The sequence below is a fragment of the Ciconia boyciana genome, chromosome 1 (genome assembly GCF_034638445.1).
Source record: "Ciconia boyciana chromosome 1, ASM3463844v1, whole genome shotgun sequence".
NCBI lineage: Eukaryota > Metazoa > Chordata > Aves > Ciconiiformes > Ciconiidae > Ciconia > Ciconia boyciana.
Window position 1 is genome coordinate 161,610,820 of NC_132934.1, and position 20,548 is coordinate 161,631,367.

Sequence of the window (20,548 nt, forward strand, 5' to 3'; positions counted from 1 at the left end):
CCAGCATGGCCGGTACCAGAGCCATGCTGCACCGAGATGAGGTGCCCCGATGGCAGGAGCCAGGATTTGCCCCTGGGTGATGGGGGCTGCTGCGTAAGTCATGGTGCTTCGGCCAGCTCTGTGCCATGAAACCACCCCGGGCACCTGAGCTTGTGCTCCTGGAGGGGTGTGATGGGCTGGGACCGAGAGCTGGTCCGTGCCCCACATGGGCACTGAGTATTCCAGGAAGACCCATGGTTCTGTGCAGAGTGCCTTAGGCAAAAGGGTTTGGGTGCAGCACGTCCCTCAGAGCACATATCGCACTCATGCAAGGCAAAAAAAGGGGGTGGAGGGTGGAGGCAGGGGAGAAAGGAAACAGCTGCCTCGCGTATGAAAAGATTTGCCGAGCTCCCATGGTTAGATTTAATAGCTGGGTGCTGTGAGCCCAGGAGAACAATGTAATTTATGTCATTACTGCTAAAAGGCTGGTTTGATGGCGAGGGCTTCATTTGAGTTGCCTAAAACGTTTAACAAAGAGGAAAGTGAAAACAAACATGAACGTGGTAATAAAAGTGATGAGGATTTTGGGGAGACTGCCAGGCACATTTTTGCAGCGGTACAAAGTTCTCTCCTGAAAAGCGGCTCATTTTGTCTATTTTAACTCTAAGACGTGAAGCTGGAGTTAGAGGTAGAAGGAAATAATGAGGTTTTGCTTTAACTACACAAGTTGCTGGAACAGTAGTTAAGTCACCCTGTTGTGCTTGAATAGCAGAAGCGATGGTGTGCTTTTTTCATTCAGAATTAATTTCCTCTTCTTGAAAAATGACTTCTTAAGCATCTTTTTAAAGTATTTTGGGGGTGGGAATGGAAGGAGACAGAATGGGTCCAAAGGGAGGAGGTCAGGGTGTTTGCGCTAAACCTAGCTTTTCTACCAGTACATTGAATACGACAATCCCATCCTCACAGGAGCAAAAGCAATGTGTGTGGCTAACCCTGCTGTTTCTCTTGTTTGTGTGTACGGTGCTATTTTTAATGCATCATCTTGTCCAGCATTGAGTGGAACGTGGCGGGAACTGGAGTTAAAAAATGCAATCAGCATTGCCATGCTGCCTCCTCTTAATTCTGGCTCTTAATGAGGCCACACGGTGCTGGGTACCGCTGGTCCTCTCCCCACACCTCAGCAAATGCCACTGTATGCTGCAAGGGGAAGCGCAGCTCAGAGGCAGCAAATTTGCAGGTTATTTTGGCGACGTGTTGGGTCAGGGTGCCTTCCTGGACTGCCTGCTCATCCTCTGCCAGCAAAACACACTGAAGGACTCATGCAGCCTTGTAGTGAAAACTGAGGCAGCATCAGCTTCTGATTTACCGTTTGGGCTGAAGCGCTTCTGTGGGGCACTTTTACCTTGAGCAGCCGGTCGGTGTCGGCTGCCATCCTAGCCAAGTGTCCTCCTGCAGCATCTCTAAGGGTGGTGGTGGTTAAATGACTGATATCAGGAATTCACCGCAAAGCTCCCCATCCTGCAAAGAGGGCTGTACCTGCCTGTATTTGCCCACTATTTGGCACCGCTGGGATCACTGGGAACAGGCCAGGTGCCACCAACCCCTTCCCTGCAGAGACATGTACTCCTCCCACTGCTCCCCGCTCCCACCATAAAGCCCTTCTCCTTTGCACAGCCACGGACAACCGCCCAGGGGGACATTTGAGATGATGGTCAGCCCACCCCCATGCAGCAAGGCTGATCTTTGCTTGCTGTTAATGCCAGCCAACTGGGTGGCAATGATTTTGCAACAGAACTGCTACCAAACCATTTGGATTATCTGCTCCAGCGCTTTGAGGGACAGCTGGTAAAGCAAATAGTAACAATCCAGAGAAATTATCTTTATTTGCCTGTAAGCATAGCATTGTAATGCAAGGCTCAAATGAACCTCTTTTTTTTGGCACGCAAGGTCAGCGTTGCCTTTTGCATATGGCATATATTAGAGTAAGTCCCAGCCAGGCACAGCGTCTCTTTACCAAGAAGCTGTGTTTAAAACTTAGATGTATTTTGCTGTTCTTGTCAGAGATCAGCTTACAGAACAGGCTGGCAGTGAGCTTTCCAGTCTCATGTGTGCAAATAATTGAATACTTTCAGATGAGTTTTAAGAATATGTTATTTCACTTTTTCTTGTTTTAGACTTGTTGCTACACACAGGAGATGGTGACCAATTGCCCACCAGCTTTAACAGTATGAGATGAGGGACGTGCACCCCAGAAAATCCTACCCGATTTTCACAATGCTGTATGGCCCGTTCCCCCTCCCTTCCCCCTTGCGCAGCTAATGTTACATGGTGGTTTCTTATAGTGAAAAATATGCCTTTTGTTGAGCAAGCCAGACCCATGGACTCTGAACATCTCTGTGATTTAAGGGTTTGCCATTGGTTTTCTGTGCCTTTCTTTGCATTGGCGTGTGCTTTGTGGCCCATTCTCCTCTGACTCTGACAGCCAGGGAAACACAGAGGCAGGAGGGAGGTGTTGTAGGCAGGACACGCAGGCAGCAGTGCGGCTGCCGGGGCATAAGCATCCTGGGCCGTTCGCAATGCGTCATTACACGAGACCTCCACAGTGGTGGGGCATTTGTGTCAGGACCCCCCAGGAAACCTCTGCACTCTGTCTCAGCTGCCGCTGTCAGTGGGTCCCCACCCGAGCATCGGCGAGGCACGGCACACGCAGCCAGCACTGCGCCAACCTGCTCGCGAGAAACTTCTCTTTTAGTCAGTGGACCTGCAGTCTGTCCTCTGGCTGGCTCCTCCATGGAGGTTTCCAACAAGGAGATGGCTTTGGCACTGGAGCCAGCTCGGAGCGGGTGCTGTACGGAGATCTGACTCAGACACACAGGTTGCCAGATACCCACCAGCTGGCAGAGTATTTTGATCATTAATAATCGCAGGATTAAATGCAAAGCAGCAACCGTGTTTCCAGAATGAGCCAGGACTTTCAGCCTTACTGCCGCTGAAAACAAGTTGCTTTTCCTTAAAGGATCCAGATCCAGTTTGTATAGTGCTCCTGGAAGGACCTTCGCTCTCCTTCAGGTTCTGTTCATCACGTTTGTACTATACCTCTGCTGTCACTGTCACTGGATGAGGAGGTCACCAGAAAGGGCCAGGCGCTATTCCTGGCATAGAAAGTACATTTGACTGACTCCCCTGGACCATCCCACCCGAGGCAGAGCATTTGATACACTTTGTCTTTTCCCTGGTTTCCAGCAGTGGCTACTGAAATTTCAAGACATTGATTTGGGCAGCTCTGGAGTATTATGAGTGTTGCTGTGCTTTTGTTCCTTCCCATCACTATCCATTTAAGTGTTGTATGCATTTCAGTGCTATCAGTTTCGGGACTGCGGTTATCACATGCAATAAACTCCACTGCCTTGTATTTATGCTGTCTTCAGATGTTTTCCATGTTGGTGTTGCTATGAGAAGGTGCACGGACTCTGCGGGATCTACATTTGCTGCAACTCACCGACTGTCACATCTTCACCTCTTAGTCTCATCGTATTAGTCTCATCTCTAACTCAAACAATTCGCATTTTTTCACTGCTGACTGCAGAAGTTTTATGTATCGCTAATCCTTCTTGTTCTTGTCTCTGGCTCGCTTTGCTGTTTCTGATGTATGCTGTGAAATGGCATGCTAATCACGCTCTACAGTATTTCAAGTGAGGGTACAATAAATTTATAAAGAAGCTCAATAGTTTGTCCGTTTTGAGATTTGCTGTCTTTTTTGAGGCCAGGTTACTGATCACAATAAAATGCAATGATGCCTAGATCAAAGTGACTTGAATTAGTCTAGGACATATGGTCCATATATGATGAAAACTTTCAAATCATCCCTTTCCATGTGCATCTCAAAAAGGATTCCCACCCACCGTTGTGCTATGTATCTAGTTTTCCCAGTTAGCACCAGGGCCCCCCAGTCTTCCCCGTTATTTACGAAGCTAGCTGTATATTTTGCTACCAGCCAGTTCTGCCCCCGCACTGCTGTTCCAGGTCATTAACAGCTCTATTAATCACTGTTGCCGGTTTGGAAGGAGAGCATACCCGATTCCTCACCTCTCGCTGCATTAAAATGAATCATTTTTCCCTCCTGCTTTGTCTCCTGCCTGTTTCAGTTGATAATCAGAAACATCTTTTACCTGCTCTTGCCATTTAGGTGCCTTGAGTATCTTTACTAAGCGAGTGGGAATGACAGGTTTGACAGTGCTGGTGAGCTCTTCTGCTGGGTGGTTTTTGCTGACCAAGTCCCAGAGTTGTTAGTGCTGAAGAGGGCCCCAGCAGGGCACGGCGCTCAGCTCTGAGCAGAGCGGGGAGCGGTGGGAAGATAAACTCCTTAGCAGGTTTCTGCAGCGTAAGTAGGATGGCGTTTCATTGAAGCACTTGAGCCTATTCCCCGTTCGGCACTAACAGTACTATTTCCTGTGCTTGCAGATGGGCAAACAGTCTGGCAGCCAGCCTTGAAGACTTGGCGATCACTTGATCTGTGTTCACGAATGTCCAGGGTAGCTCCAGGTGGGAGATGCTCGATACTTCCCGTCCCGCGGCCCTGGAAGAGGCTGGCAGAGAGGAGGGCAGCCTGCAAAGGCGTACGGCACATTTGCTACCCAGAAAGACAGCCAGCAGGAGGATTCACAAAACAGTGGATTTCAAACGCCTGCAGACCAGGCTCTGGAAGTGAATTTCAAATTCACGTCAAGCACCAGCAGAAGGAAGTTGCTTCTAAAAGCCGTACTCAATCAGGGAATAGATATACCCTGCGACCTTGCATCCCATCAACACTGCCTCGATGCCATGAATCTCAATTAGCACTGGCAATGCTCACAGCAAACATTAAACAAGCATCTCCCGGGCTGGAACGACTCATTCAAAAGCTGTTGGGCGGGGAAAGGAGAGAGCACATTGTCACTAAAACTTATCACCCATTGAAACAGGAGAGAGTGACAGCGTCTGTGAGTACTTCGATGAAAGCTGCTTTTAGCTCGAAAATATGGGGAGAAAAGGAAGACAATGAAATACAAAGCCCAGCTCCTGTCACGCACTTAAGGACACCCCTGCTGACTCTGTCTGAAGGAGGTCAAATGGGGAGGCTGCACTTTGCTGCTTCCAGTTTCTAATGATTATTGCCTGTGCAACAGGTGATGAGCGCAGGTTCTGCAAGTGGCCTCAGAGGAGCTTGTACCCACTCTTTCGCCTGGAAACCAAAGGTCTCTCTCTTCACTGAAGAAGAAGAAAGCGAGAACATACCAGCACGCTTTCAAAATGACAAGGTCACTTGCTCAGGCTGCAGGTACAAGAGCCTCCTTGACCACAACCTTCATTGAACAAGTTACAAGCAAAACTATATTTGGCAGATGAGGCTTTCATCACAAGGTGGCACGTTAGCATGCGTCCCACAAAAGGGCTGAGTGCTGGTACCGATGGAGGAGCAGAGGCCTGACCACTGGCCTTTCTCCACCAGCAGAGAAACCCCACGGCTGTGGCCCGGCAACGGGGCAGTCCCAGGGAGGAGGCCCTGCTCCTGGAGGCTCCACAACACGGCTGGGCCTGCTGCCAGTAGAGGCGGCCAGAGGCCTCCATACATGTGCCGGCTCTGCCACGGTGCTCGCCCACAGCGGCCAGCCGGGACCTTGCAGCCCTTCTGGTGTTTCCTCCCCTTTATCTCCCCTCCAGCAGCTCCCATTGAACCGTGAGGGAAACCACCAGTGAAAACCCAGCCACACGCCATCTTCTCCGCCTAGGCCGGGGCCAAACCCTTCCTCGGGAGGGTCGGCCGTGTCTCACCAGGCTTGGCTTGATGACACCCAAACTCTTTGATGGCCTCATCTGGGAAGACACTTCTGTGTGTGCCTCCCTCCTCCTTGCCCAACTCAAAGGCGTACAGGTCTGAAACAAGATTACATTTCTCCCCCCCCCCCTTGGAGGCTGTTTCAGGCAAACTGATTTTACTATGAGATGTCAGCTGGCCTCAGCCTGAAAATGGTTTTTTTTGGAAAAATTGTTTTTAGCAGCTCTAAGAAAGCGTTTCCCTATAGGTACGTGTCAGTGGAAACTGCCTGCTTGAATCACCTCACAAGGACCCTTCAGAGCAGCTCTCAGACACAGGCAATTTTGTTGGTGAGAGCAGGCATTTCAGCTATCGCTTTTGCTTTCCTCTTTAGGAAAGAAAGAGCATTTCGAGGGGTCTTTTTGGTGGATTTTATTGGATTGCCATCGTTTCTGTGGGGGAAGTTCACATGCCGACTTCTCTCCTGTAGCCATTTTCTTACTGCTCCCTCTCCAGCTGCAAATGTCTCTATCAGTAACAGCAGTTACTATTATTAAAAACTTTTTTCCCCACGTTTCTGCTGGGTTTTGCATGACAGCCAAAGTCTGCCTGTGGAATCACTCTTTCCTCAGTCCGTTCAGGCTATCCCACGCACTCATAAGCCGGAGTGCACCATGCTCATCACTTAAATAAGTGGCTGTAGGAAGATCTGCATCCCTGGGGAAGGGCTGGTGAGTCCCCAAATGAGCTTGCTGTTCATCACCACGCTGCCAAACAGACCCGTGAGCTTGCTTTTAAGTAAGTAGCCTCCAAGATCAGGTTCACAAAGCATTGCTCTGTTTTTTCCTTCTCCCCCACCACTTAAAGATCAGGGAGAGCATTCAGCATCTAGAACCAAGGCGTGTGCAAGAGACAAGTTCCCTCCTTGCTTCTTCCTTTCCCATCCAGCAAGCCAGAACCCAAAGACCTCCTCCCCCCCCCCCCAAAGCATCTTACATTCCCTCTGACCATTACATTTGTGAGCAGAAACATGCTGTTACACACAAACACACCCTTTGCAGTTTATAACAGCCCTTTAAAAATAATTCTAGTAATTTACTAAGCCTGACCTCCTGTTTCCCTGGCATGGCAAAGGCCGGCTGTATTCAGGCTGTCCCTTTCCAGGAGATTCCCCATTCAAGCGCTTGAAGTGCTTTTTGTCTCTTTTGCCATATACAGCACTAAAAGGACTGGAGTAGAGTTTATGTTTACCCAGACTATTTTTATAAGTACAAGACTTACAGAGCTACTTCTTACTTCATTGGGATTTTTCAAACAAGGGCAGGAGAAAAACTGAAGCTCTGAGTTTTTATAACAAACAAAAATAATACAAACTTTCTTTCCTCCCCTGTTGCCTTACACTCTGTACCTGTTGATACACTTAGAAGCAGAGTAGTTCCAAAACCAATGGTTTTTCAAGTTCCTTTAGTTTCAGAGTTCAATTTTTATTGTCATTTATTTTTACTACAGGAGGGAACTTTGCTGAGACACATGCATTTGGGGATCCCTTGTGCCATGGAGCACTCCTTTGGGCAAATAACTATCTCTACAACTTCCTTTCCGTAAGCATGAAATGAGGATGTAACGCATCCATTTTGCTCAAGAGTTTAAAGATCATTGCCCGAGAGCATGATACAGACTACAAACCCAACAAAGAGAAGCCAAAAAAATCATGGTTTTTTAAACAAATTTCACTGCAAGTGATTGTTAGCCCATTAAAACAAAAGGCTGATGATAAAGATCACATGCATGTCCAGATAAATTACTAGTAAAGGGTCTGTTAAGTATCAGTAGAGAAAAGGATTTCTTATTCCCAGCCTTGAACATGACACCTGTGCAAAGGTGTCTCCCCCACAACAGAAAAAAGCTGGGAAGGACAACTCATTTGAGATCCTGTGCCCCTGGGGTCCTGAGTTTAACTCACCTTCGAGGCACTCAGCTGATGGAAAAGCAAGTGCTCACCTTTTCCAAAGTCTTTTTACAATAGTTGTGCAGAAGAAAGAAGTCAGAAAAATGAGTCTTAGCTGGAAACTAGCTTTGTTTTCACTGAGGATCAACTACTACCTTCTTAAAAACGTTCAACAGATATTACCAGGTATTTTACTTTTTACAGACTTCTAAGATAGGCTTTCAAAAGCCTGCTTTTGCCATCAGCATCTGACTAGTCCTGGCAGAACATTTTAAATGCTGTTGTACTGCAATCAGTAGATGAGGAGCCTTGCCAAGTTTCACTAGATTTTAATTTGAGTCTTCTGTAGGAGTCTCAGAAACTTTCTGGTCTCCATGACTCTTCCGTACAGGAAAAACTGTGCTGCACTCTCAACTAGTTGCTTCAGCTGGCTATTAGAATAGCCAACACCGAGTGTTTTGCCAGTGACAGCAGTAAGTTGTGCCTCTTGAGGGATGGGCAGGTAAGAAATACCCTGTCCTTGGAAGAATCTCAGATGTGCTGGTAAAGAGACGTTCAGAGAGAGGAAAAACATCCTACGCGCTACCCTGACACAAGGTTTCCTATCACCTTCCGTGCCTTCAGTGACTTGCAGGTGGCCAAGTCCTCTTCTCACACCCTGAACATCTCTGAGTAGAGAACTGATTTCCACATCTCCCTTGATGTGTCCAGAGAGGGACCCCACCAGAGAGGGTCCCCCGTAACTGCGACATACCATTTCCAGCACGAGGACACTTCAGCTCTGGCTTGGACAGAGGGCAGGCAGGCCAAGGGCCAGGGCCTGAGCCACCCTGCAGTGGCATGGTCTGCAGCTCAACCGCAGGTAGCGGCACACAGGTTTTAACGCTGTTGTCAGGGTGCAGTGCAGGAGGCACATCCTGGAGAAAGCCGGCTAGAAACGCTCCCACAGTGCAGCATTGTGGGCATTTCATAGCACTAGAGACCAACACAAGCAAGACATTGCACTCTGGGGCATCGAGCCACTTTGCTCTTGGTGCAACTCAGCAAAATTAATGCATCCAAGCATCCTAACAAATCTGACAGCACAGATGCTGAATTACCCCGCTGATACACCTTTGGCAGCATGTTTATCTTGGCCAGTATGCGGTTGCTTCATCAATCAGGCAACGGCCAGAGCTTTTATGGAGTCTGTCCACACAAAGCCAGGGCAATAGGAGGTCTGCTCTAAGGGGATTAGACTAATTAAGCAGAGATTCCCTCTAAGAGGGCTGATCTCAAAGAGATTATTTCTTACACAGAGCAAAAAGCTACCAAGTGATTTTTGGGTCAGTCAATTACTGCATGTATCGGACAATGTGACAGAAAACAGCACCGGTTAAGACTTTTGATCCAGAAGAAATGTGGTAGCAGAGATATTTTGGGACCATACCGACAGGCCGCTGGTCAGGAGGAAGTGCAGGCTGTACTCCTCTCACAGGGTGGCAGAACAGCAATCTCTGAAATCACGGTGGCCCAATTAGCCCAGCTTATCTGGAAACATCCTCCTTGGTGGCTTCTTGAGGCAGAGCGAGCATTCAGCATGCTCTGGTTGCGCAGTTCCTGACCAACACTTTGAAGAGAAGGATGACACCCCACCCTTCCTCAATGGACAGCACTTGAAGGTTGATTTTTTTTAAGGAAAACACAGGTTTAAGAGCAATTATGTGATCAGTTAAAGTAGCTGTGTGTTTCTAAACATACTAAGTCCCACCTGTGATCTGCAGGGAAGCTTTGCTAAAGAAGGTGAATCTAGCAGCTGCTGCAACACTAATCCAGCCTTCCCAGTGCTCACAGCACCATTGCTGGAGCATGCTGCTCGTCACCCAGCACGTGTACGATGTGGCAGAGCACTTCCTTACAGGGAGACTTGTACAGCTAGAACAGTGAACTTCCATTTTTCTTGAACTTCTATTATTATTACTACCATCAAGCCCAGAGTGATCACCTGCTTTCATCATTTTATACTTGATCAGAAATCTTTATGGATTATTTTGATATTGCCATCCAAACTCAGTGAGCAGTCAGACCCCCCCACCCTCCCCCGAGTCTTCCCTTTTCCCTACTTTTTATTTGCATTTATAGGTTTCTGGACACTTACAGGTAAGAAATAGTAGCTGGGACTTTTTTTTTTGGAGTTACCAAGATGAGGAAATCTGAATTGGTCTTGGATTATTTTCTATCTGGTTTTTACTGTTTGGTATTTTTCGTTTGGTTGGTTTTTAAACTTTAGACAAACAAGCTGAAATTTGGAACAAGTGAAAAGTTTTAATGAGGAGGCAGCATTACAAACTTTTTAATAATGTGGTCTTCATAATTTCTTGGAAAACTTTGCCATTTATAAACAAGCAAACTAGGTTTATAGTTTTAGTGATACATAGGCTCTCTGTACATTTCCGAGTCAGAAGGTCTCCCGAGAGCAGGGGCTAAGTGGCTTCTGCCATGAACTATTGATTCAAGAACACAGAGTGGCTGCTATGTGTAAAGCCAAAACAAGATTAAAAAAAAAGGAAAAAAGGGGGAAGAACCTCTCTTGACCTACATGAAACAAGTTGTTCTCCACGTAGAAAAAAGCTGAACATGAGAACAGGATGCTCACCCAATGGCAGAGGTGACTTGCCTAGGGTGAAGAGCTGTGTACCTTGATGAGCAGTACATCTTCCTGTCACTATCCTTCCTCCATACGGACAAACATGAAATTTTTACCAATGTATGTTTCTGGACAAACCAAAGAGCTCTGAAACTGAGGCTGCCTTCTCCTGATGGGGAGAAAACAATGTTTATTACTCTTCAGATTTCTTGTAACCATGAAAAGTGACCCGGAAAATGAGCATTTTGCTTCAGATCTGAAGCAGAGACAAGAGCCCCCTCCCCACTGTCATCTCATAGAACTTGTCTCCAGGTGGATGCTGTCTTCCTGGATTAACGATGTCCACCTGATGGGTTAACTCTCACTTTAAATGCAGAGATTAGGGATTATCCGAGTAAACTATCATGCATGTCACACATAGCATTCCCCTGCTGAAAAGGGGAACAGGTAGATAACACACTGTAAATGCACCTCCACACTTCACGGTCTCTGACTGTTCAAGTAAGCACATTTCCAGAAGTAACCACAAATACCACCTTCATCAAGAAAGGATGCTTGAGTTAACCTAATAAAGAGGTGCCAACTCTTATGAAGACTTCTGGAAAATCTTGAATCTTCACAGCCATATCTCTCTCTGAGAAATTATGCAGAACTAGCAGAGGTTTTGATTATCTCCCTCCATCTTAAAACACAAAGCTAAATATGAAATCAATACTGCATCTGACTCACTTCAAGGGTGGCCCTCCCCACAACAAATTTACAATAGAGCCTCACAGGAAAAAAAGGTAAACTTAAAGAAACACCCTGAACTAAAACTCAGTTAGAGAAACACACAAGGTCTTTCCAGAATCCTACCCCTTTACAGCAGCACCAGATACTTCTCAAATTCTCCATGAAGCCTCAAGAGTTGTGTGTTAATTCACATTGCATTGAGAGTCCTCATCCATTTACTTTCTATCAATAGGACACTTACATGTCATCCGTTTTGCTTTGCAGAATCCCATCTTCTTTAATCAATTACTTGTGTTCCTGTAATTAAAATCTCACACAGCAAATATTGTAAAGGTTAACTTATTATTGCCTTACTTAAAGAGAGCAAGACTTCAAAGTAAAATTACACAAACACTTTTGGGAAGCTTTTCTAGTGTCACTGGGGTGGTCACAAGCCATCAGGCAGGTTATGATGTTCATGCGTTCAGACCAGTCCTCTACCACTGGTGTTCATGAAGTCCACCTCTGAACCTGCTCCTAGAGGACTTCACTGTCAGCAAACCTGATTTCTACAAGATACATTAAGATCTACAGTTGGAAATCCTTCCTGCTGAACAGTCTCATCCTACTCTTTCCCACTCTGTTTCTCAGCTCCTACCCAGTGTGTACGTATATGTGTATATATATATACACACACATATATAGATGTGCATGAGGACTGTACCTTGCACTCAGCAGTTACTATATATGAACTACAAAGGGCCAAAAGCATATCCACTGGCAGTGGAAGAGTTTATATGCAGACTTCTATCCCTCTTCATGCTAGGTAAACCATTTTTTCAAAGGCTTATATCTTGGCCAAGTTTAGACCCATGCCCTGAGATAGTGGGTTTTTAGGGCAATTTCCCAAGGGTTCAAACCAGAAAGGTGCCAGGTCTTAACAGAATGTTTTCAAGAATTTAGCATATGCAGAATGATGCATCTTCCTTAATTTTATCCTTAGAAACAGCTGAACCATTAAAAGAAGAGAATAACCAACCACTCCCCAAATCTGGGACAAGTAGATCACCCTGAGAAAACTGGAGCTCTACTAGATAGTTTGGAAAGCAATAAAAAAAAAACTGATCACATTGTCTCATATTGGAAAGTGCCAGGCAACCTTTATTGAGTTTGTTTATCTATTCCATGTGCAAGAACAGAGGGTGAATAGTAAAAAGAAGCCAATGTAATAACCAAAAGAGCTGTCATCTAGAGTATATTCTCAGCTGTAGGATGAAAGCATGTTTTGTTTTTCTAAACTATGTTGTACAACTGGAAAGCTAAGGTGCCACATCTCAAGTATTTGGGGATGACATTTGGGGATAACATCTCTTGGCTATTAAACTGTACAAGGATTCTAAAAGAAAAAAATCCAAGTATTCAGAATCTTTCCCTTCGACATCTCAAGAAGCAGCTTTATACTTCTTTCAACTAAAAGAGATGTCTCGTAGAAGGCTACTCTTAGATTCAGTTCTCTGATTTACCTAACTTTAGCTAATAGGCGTTTTTGTGTAGGAATACTCATAATCTTGGTCTGTGATAAACACCGTATTTCTCCCATTCAACATAACACTCTCTCAGTCTGCCTATATATTTTTCTTGAACAATCTTTCAGTTTTATACTTGCACCTCTTTACCTAGATCCCATCCCCATTCCCCTCCACTCCTGCCAGTTAACCACCTCACTTTCCCATTCTTCAGTGAGATTCTTATGTGTCTGTCTGACCTTGCAAACATTCCTTAGAAGAGCGGGCAGGCATGTTAGCCAGTTGCCTACATATGTGGTTCACTGCACCGTGAAGAGTTTGAAACAAATTCTCAGTGCTCCCCAACCTATTTCATATTCAAGTCAAACCAGAATGTGCGAACTTGAAAGTACACAAAAAAACAGTTCCAGCAGAGTGGGATGAAGATTTGCTGTTAGCGATTCCAGTATTGCTGGTGCCTGGTTCACAGCAACATTGCTTTTCCTTCCACCCACTTGCAATCCAGCCTGTAAATGCAACCCACCGTCTGAACATCGGTGTGGGCTCTGCCTGGTCTGTGCCTCAGAGAAAGAACTAGGGCAATGCCAATTCCTGCTTCCAAGCTGGATTGGTTTTGCTATGCAAATAGGCACAAAATCTAGTAAAGCTCGCACAGATACAACTCTGACTACAGTTAGGTAGCCCAACCATGGAGACGGTTCAACATCAAAGACTTATTTTTTTGCATCAGCTCCTATATTGTGCTTATCATGTGGTCTCTTAATATTTTCAAATGGCACTTTTACTTGAAAGCTGACCATAAAAGCATTAACTTGATACTTTTAACCTCCAATGTGAGAAGGTAAGAAAAACTTATGTTTGTTGTCTGATGGCCAAAGCCCAAATAAGTAACAACCAGGCTCAGAGTCCAGATGTATTCACATAGGCATTAACTGACCTCCCCACGAAGAAAGATGAGAAACCTGCAGCTCAAAATGTCTGCAAATTCAGGGACTGCAATTAGCACAGAAAAGGTCTTTCTGCAGGTTTTAGGGCAAAACAGGGATTATGTATAAGATGGCTGACTAGGGCACTAGTGCATCCAAACAGAGCTAGCAGAAACCAGAAATTTATGTTTGTTAAAAGAGAATTATCAAGTTGGTGCCTGTAAAAGGAAGACATGACTACATACCGAGTACACTCGTGTGAGCCAGACAGCAATAAAACCAGTTGTCAGCAATTTCAGAATAATTCTTCCTGCTCTTAGAAGAAGGATGCCATTTCAATGGAGAAGAAAGCACAAGGCAGCAGGTAAACAGCAAGGGAGAGAATGCTATTGAAAGTAACTTGGGATAGAAGATGTAGTCCAGTGACTCCCTGGTCAAGCAACAGAAGTAGTGACCAAAGATTGGTGATCCAGTAAGACTGATACCTGTGGAGGATTGATAACAAGATATTTATTTCCAATCAAAATATTTTACAAAGCTTTCTGAGAGAGTTAATGAGTTTCCTGCAGTAGCTACAAAACCAAAAAACAAACAAACAAACCACCCAAAAAAACGGGGCCCAGAGAAAGTATTTGTTAAGAGTACAATATTCAAAGTTTTCTAGCTGTTCAGTATTTGAAAAGAGCATGTCACAGACTGGCATTTTTTTGAACTGTTCAGAACAGCCCAATGAATTCCTATTGTCCCTGTATAGGTATCTTCTCGGGCAAAACAAAAGGATATTACTAAATTAACGGGGCTGCAAGAACCCATGAGCAAAAATTCCCTGGAACTGGTTTACAGAATGAATGGGCAAATCAAAAACATAAAATTAGCAGTATATGTCAGCCTTCTATATTATCCATAGAACTAAGAGCTTTTAAGATGTGCCAGCCTCAGGCTTCTTGTTCCTTATGGCATGCTTGACATGAAAACAAGAGACCACCAAGCATCCATCATTACTGAAAACAGGGTATTTTAGTGATGCTGGCATGACTAAAATGTAACTGCTGATCAGTGCCAATTAGCTAGAATAATCCTGTTGGCATTAGCTCAACCGTTCATTTATAAATCTCTGCAACTCTAATTGTATCTGAAGTTCTTTCTAACACTAACTTCTTTTGTATGGTGCTGAAAGCCTGCAAAACACTCATCAATTGAACAGCTGATATAACAAACAATCCTTTTTGTAACCCTTTGCAACCTCAATGTTATAAAAGTAGTTCTGCATATTAACTATAGCATATATTGACCAAGGTCGTACATCATTTTATTACATTTTACAATAAGCACTATTCTCTTGCCAGAGCAAGAGCCATATCTTATTGAATACTGAGTCTTACTGATTGTTGTCAATGTATATCCCTGTAAGAGAAGTAAACAAAAACCCCTTTTGCTATGGCTCTTTATCAAGCTTATAACTTAAATCACAACATGCACCCATCCACAAAAATTAAAGTATATTTGCTTTTTACTTATTGTTATTTAATTTGTACCAGAAGAGCATTTTGGCAAGAAATACTTAGCTGAACCGCAAATAGTTGACAGTGTTGTTTGAAATTACGAGGTAGCCTCATCAGCTTTGGATGAACTTTTTGATCAAATCAAAATAGACAATACAGGAAATGCAAGGGAGATTTCATTAAATAAATTTATTTGTTAAAATAATTTAACTCCAAATACAACTGCTGAGTTTGCATTGAGTTCTATGTACAATTCTTGTTTTATTTGAAACATCAAGGTTTAAACAACTGACATAGTTACAAAACAAACTGTTGCCCCATTTTAAGTTGCCAGTTGTATTAGAGCTCAACAATTAACTGTGAAATACACTAATTCACCCCTAGGAAACTCCAAATCAACAGCGTTAAGCCTGATTTCAGAACCCACTTCAGTCTTTCTTCAAACCCTGATCAAGAATTAACAGATGCACAACAATGCAGATAAAAGCCTCCTGCAGTTGTCAAACATTTGCTTTTGTTTGCGGAGTTTCACAATTAAAGCCTAACCAGTGCTTTGATGGCACACTGGTAAAAAAAAAAACAAAAAAAAAACCAAAACAAAACAAACATGCATAAAACCCCCCAACCAAATGGCTGACATCTTTAGGCAACATTCTATACAGGAAAGCAAATACCAGTAGTTTTCCCACAGAAAAGTAATGGCAACTGTAGCACTGGGGTTAGGGAGAGGCTAGAACCAGAACAGAAAATGTCCCCAAAATTTTTTTGATGCTCTGAAGGGGCGGGCGGGGGGACAGACATGACAGGAAAAAACAAAACAAAACAAAACAAAACCCAATGCAATTATGTTTAATACTCTTGATCTGATCCTGGTTTGTTTGCTTTGACTAGTTTTTGTGTGTACTTTTAAGGGAAAGAGGAAACAATTGCTCTCACTATCATAGCTTAAAAGAATAAAAGTTGCAACATTTAAAAAAAAAAAAAAAAAACAAAACTGGAGAAACACTGTCTTTGTAGAAAAATACAAAGCTCTACAAGAACAGCCAAAGGAAAAGTGGGTCTTTGGAACAAATCATAATATTTTAAGGCATGTTATAAGAAACTTTCAAATACTATAATTGGTAATCCTATCAGGGTACAAATGAAACAGTGACCCAAGACCAATGACTCCCGCAGGGTGGCCACGCAGCTGCTGCATGGCTCACTTACCTCTCCCCCTTTTCTGCTACCCCTAGAATTTGAAAAAATCTGTCGAGTGCAACTGTCATTGATTCAAGCTCCACTATCTTCACATTAGTGGAAATACAAATAGTGCATAACTACTTCCTCAGAACTATACAATGAAAAACACTTACACTTCCCCCCCCGCCACGTTGTGCAGTAGCTTACATATGGCCTAAATTTTTGAAAATATAAGTGTGTAATGAAGAAACGAGACTGGGAGATATTTTCATTAATATTTTCTGTTAAAAATTTTACTGTGCAATTTTTCCTATATTAAAAGCCCATCTGTTTTATATTATGAACTTCATGTTAGACTGTTCATATTGTACTTCATGCCATTTTCTTGGCTGATGAACAATCTGTGAGGTAAGATTTTAACATCTCTGTAAATAACATTGCATAACATGCACTTCCAACTCAGTTTCAAATTTGGGTTTGGTTTTTGTTGGGTTTTTTTTTTTTTTTGGGGGGGGGGTTGAGCGCTTATGCAGTGGAAGTCACACTGACAAGCTGTTTTACAGATAGGTTGTACTGCTCAATAAACTGTTTCCCAATCTAGATATTTTAAACATTGAAGTATCATTAATTCAACATCTTGCATCTTGCTTAAACATGGTGGCTGACACACTGGGTGGGCGGCGGGGAAGAGAACATTCATACTATCTAGTTTAGGCATATAAGTTGTGTGACTCGGAGGATCAAAGTTAAAAGCCTAAGTTTGCTATATAGTCAATGGAAAGAGGTAGGTGCCTCTAGGAGGGCGATTCAGAGCACCCAAAATGGGCATTCAGATGCCAGAAATAAACAGTGTGCCTATCTCCCTAAGAGAACAAAGTACAGTAACAAAAGCTCTGCAAGGTAGATGGGAAATGGGCTACATTTATATTCTAGTAAGGCTTAATGTTTTGTGACATCTAATGCCCTTTGATACATTGGTTGTGGAAAGGTCTTGAAAGATTAAGGGCAGAGATGGCCAGTTCTCTTCCATTAATATGATTTCCTTTAGTTATCATCCACTGAACTATAATTCAAAACGTTAAGGATATTTATGTATGAAAATCTGCAAAGCATTTTGTACTCAAGTTTCCTTTGTAGCAGATGAGAGCGTTTTTAGGAAGTTCTGCAGATGGAGGCAAAACTCTCCAACCTAACTCCAATTACAGCATTTCTAAGGGCCATATACACACACACATACACGCTCAACACACACACACACACCCCAGCACCCCTGTTTTCACTCATTTAAACACAAGGAACTACACTGTTACTGCACAAGATTGAAAAACTAATAAACGCATGGTGTTATTTAGACCACAGGCTCAGTGACTCTGTATTTTTATGGCCAATTTTAGCTATAAAAGATCCAGCTCAAGACAATCTCTCCAGCATTTAAAATCTAAACATTGTGATTGAAAACTCCTCTATACTTTGATTGTAAGACTTCGGAATAGGTATTTCTGTGCCATTAGTCATGCAAATGATAAATACTTCACTGCTATGAAACTAGCAAGTCAGAGCTCGAGCATCCTTTCAAAATAAAATATTTGCTCCCACCATTTAACACTCCAGTAATTGGGGCAACCTTTGAATAGTGTGCCAGGCAATTAAAGAGCCATTTCCACACTCACCTAAGGTATTACAACCGTAACTATTTCACCTCTGAACCAAATGATTTCACATGGTTATTCAATTTAAGTTTTCAACATTAAAGCTATCAAATAGCAAACTTGATTTTCAAAGGTTAGTTAGGGATCACACCAGAGAACGTAGCCCTTAAAGGCAAGAAAAACTGTTGTCTTTAACAAACTTAAAAATGCAGGATGTTCATACTGTCCCATGAGGTTTCTGCAGAAGGGAACATATGGATGCAACATGGCTTAATTTTCCTTACAAGATGGTACTAGTTAATCCATTAAAGTGTTCCTTGTTAGTAAGGCTCAGCAATTTTTTTTCATCACAGTTGCTTCCTCCTGGTTCAGTAAAGTGATAAATAAAGATGCTTCCTGCTTTGTAAACAGAGGGTTTGTTTGGCTTTTTGCAGACCAAAGCCTGAAGCGATCCTCCATTTTTGAGCAGCAAAATGACAATTTAAAACATTCCAATGCCAGACTGTTTCTTCACCCGTCATTTGTTTTCAGATCTTGCCCCTCATTTCACACACTGATGCAATGTTTTCTATTTCAAGATGTGGGATAAAGTGTAGAAATAATAGCATCAATTTTGAAAAAAATCCAAACTATATAGGTCTCTGGTAGCCTCTTCCTCTAACAGTCAGAAGTTCTGGTGAAAGCAATATATTTGACTGAACAAACTTGGCCACAAGTGATAGCGCACGTCTTGAAGCATGGTAGTTAGACACTGAAAGACTTGGCTCTCCTTTCGCGCTTATGCTAGTTGTGGATGGTCTTCAGAGATATTCTCTCCACTGCTTTTGTTTCCCATTTCCAAAAGTTTTCCAACTTCTTCAGAAATAGTTGCTGTTGTTGCTGTCTGACATGACAACACATGCACGCTCCACCGGAACAACCCTGTAGATCAACTGGCTATGCCATAAAATTGCAGGTGCTCAAAGGGAAAAACGGGTGAGATGTGGTCATTTAACCCAATTCTATTCAGAGTCAGTGATTGACTTCCAATGCTCAGCTCTGAGTTAATGTTGCTACTTCACTACAGATGTATTTCAAGTGACCCACAAACCAGGAAGTGAAGTAGACAGTTTTACCACCTTACAAAATTTCTGCAAATTAAGTCCAGGTTAGGTAATTTTTAATGCTATTGTATATTACACGCGGAACAGCATGGATCATCTTTGTCTGGCTGTGCTGCATAGTTCATTTGTCTAACAATTTCCGCAAAGAGCTCATCCACCATTGTTTTACTTTTAGCAGAGGTCTCCATAAAGGGGCAGCCCCATTCTTCAGCTAAGGCTCTGCCTTCACTCGATGATACTTCTCTCTCACTTTCCAGGTCCACTTTATTACCAACCAGAATTACTGGCACCTTCTCATACCTACAGTTTAAAAAAAAAAAATAAAAAAGCAAAACAAAAAAACAAACACAAAAAAACAACAGCAGTAATTATATTTTAAAAATGGCAACATTCTAAATGTAAGCATCTATTTGCAAATAGTATAGCCCCAACAGGAAAGAGACATTTGGATGATCTTAACATTTTACGTTGAAAAAAATGCTTTGCATATTTCACATTCTAGCAATTTCTTGCACATATCTTTTCCCCCAGAGCTTTCTTAAGACTTCTAGGGAATGCGTCCTCCTCTGAATTTTCTTGCCCACCAGGAAATCTGCCAGGAACACTTCCACACTACAAAAACTAGGAATATAATGATATTTTCTATGTTGGCCATCTCAGTTAGGGTGTAAGAACAGGATGGATGTCCAACCGTCCCTTCAACATCATGTCCTCCTTTCTCCCTGAACCGGTATCATGTTGTATTTCCTGCTTGTGATAAGGATGTATCACTCTCCCTTTCAAAGGGTACATTTATCTTTGATTAATATATATGGAACTCTCAGATTAGCAATAAAAGGGAGAAAACCAAAGGGCCAGTAAATTCATTTGAAATTTCAGGAAATGTAGCCTACTTCAAGTACTATATACACATAGAAGTATTGTTATATAAAAACATGTATTGACTAATACAGAATATATAACTCTCCCTTGCAGCATTCACATCATTATGCCAGTTAAACAAGCTGAAAAGAAAAAAATATAAAAAAATTAAGTTCCAGGCAATACTATCACAGTTCTGCTTCATAATCAACTTGGACAGCACAATAGATCATATAAGCTATGAAGGAATTTATTGCTTTGCACCTCCTTGTGAGGGGATCCTTGCCAATTTTTTTTATAAATTAAAATGCCTGCCTTATATGCATAAACCCTTCTTCAGACATGAAGCTAAGTAAGTGTTCAGTCAGGTTTTAAATTTACATATTTGCCATAGCAGAGAAGAAAACAGTGGGCCTATTTCCAAAACACTCTGACACGGGTTTTCTCATGAAAGCAACGAGGATTGAGTGAAAAAACAGATTCTGGCTTTTAGCACTTAAAATAAATGAAGATCTAAGAGAAACAAGATGGTTCCCTCTTAATTTAAACCTGATTTTCTACTTCGTATTAGCTTAGTAGTACTGCTTTGAGTCAAATCACTTGACTAAGACTGAGCTACGGACAGACAACAGTCATAGCCGACACCTGCAGCAGTTGAAGATGTCACTGTCCTTAAGCCACCCATTACTCCTTCTTCATCCCTCCCGCTCACCCTCCCTGCCTCCCAGGCAGGGCAGCAGA

The 20,548-nt window shown here is 43.0% G+C and overlaps 1 protein-coding gene across 1 annotated transcript in view; it reads right to left on the reverse strand.

Annotated features, from left to right (window-relative positions):
• Positions 1-15,016: 15,016 nt before the first annotated feature.
• Positions 15,017-20,548, reverse strand: part of RAP2A (RAP2A, member of RAS oncogene family) — a 33,133-nt gene continuing 27,601 nt past the window's right edge. Inside the window, exon 2 of the mRNA XM_072849960.1 lies at positions 15,017-19,246. Coding sequence (XP_072706061.1) covers positions 19,009-19,246 — 238 coding nt within the window. The 3' untranslated portion in view covers positions 15,017-19,008. The remainder of the gene's footprint in view (positions 19,247-20,548) is intronic.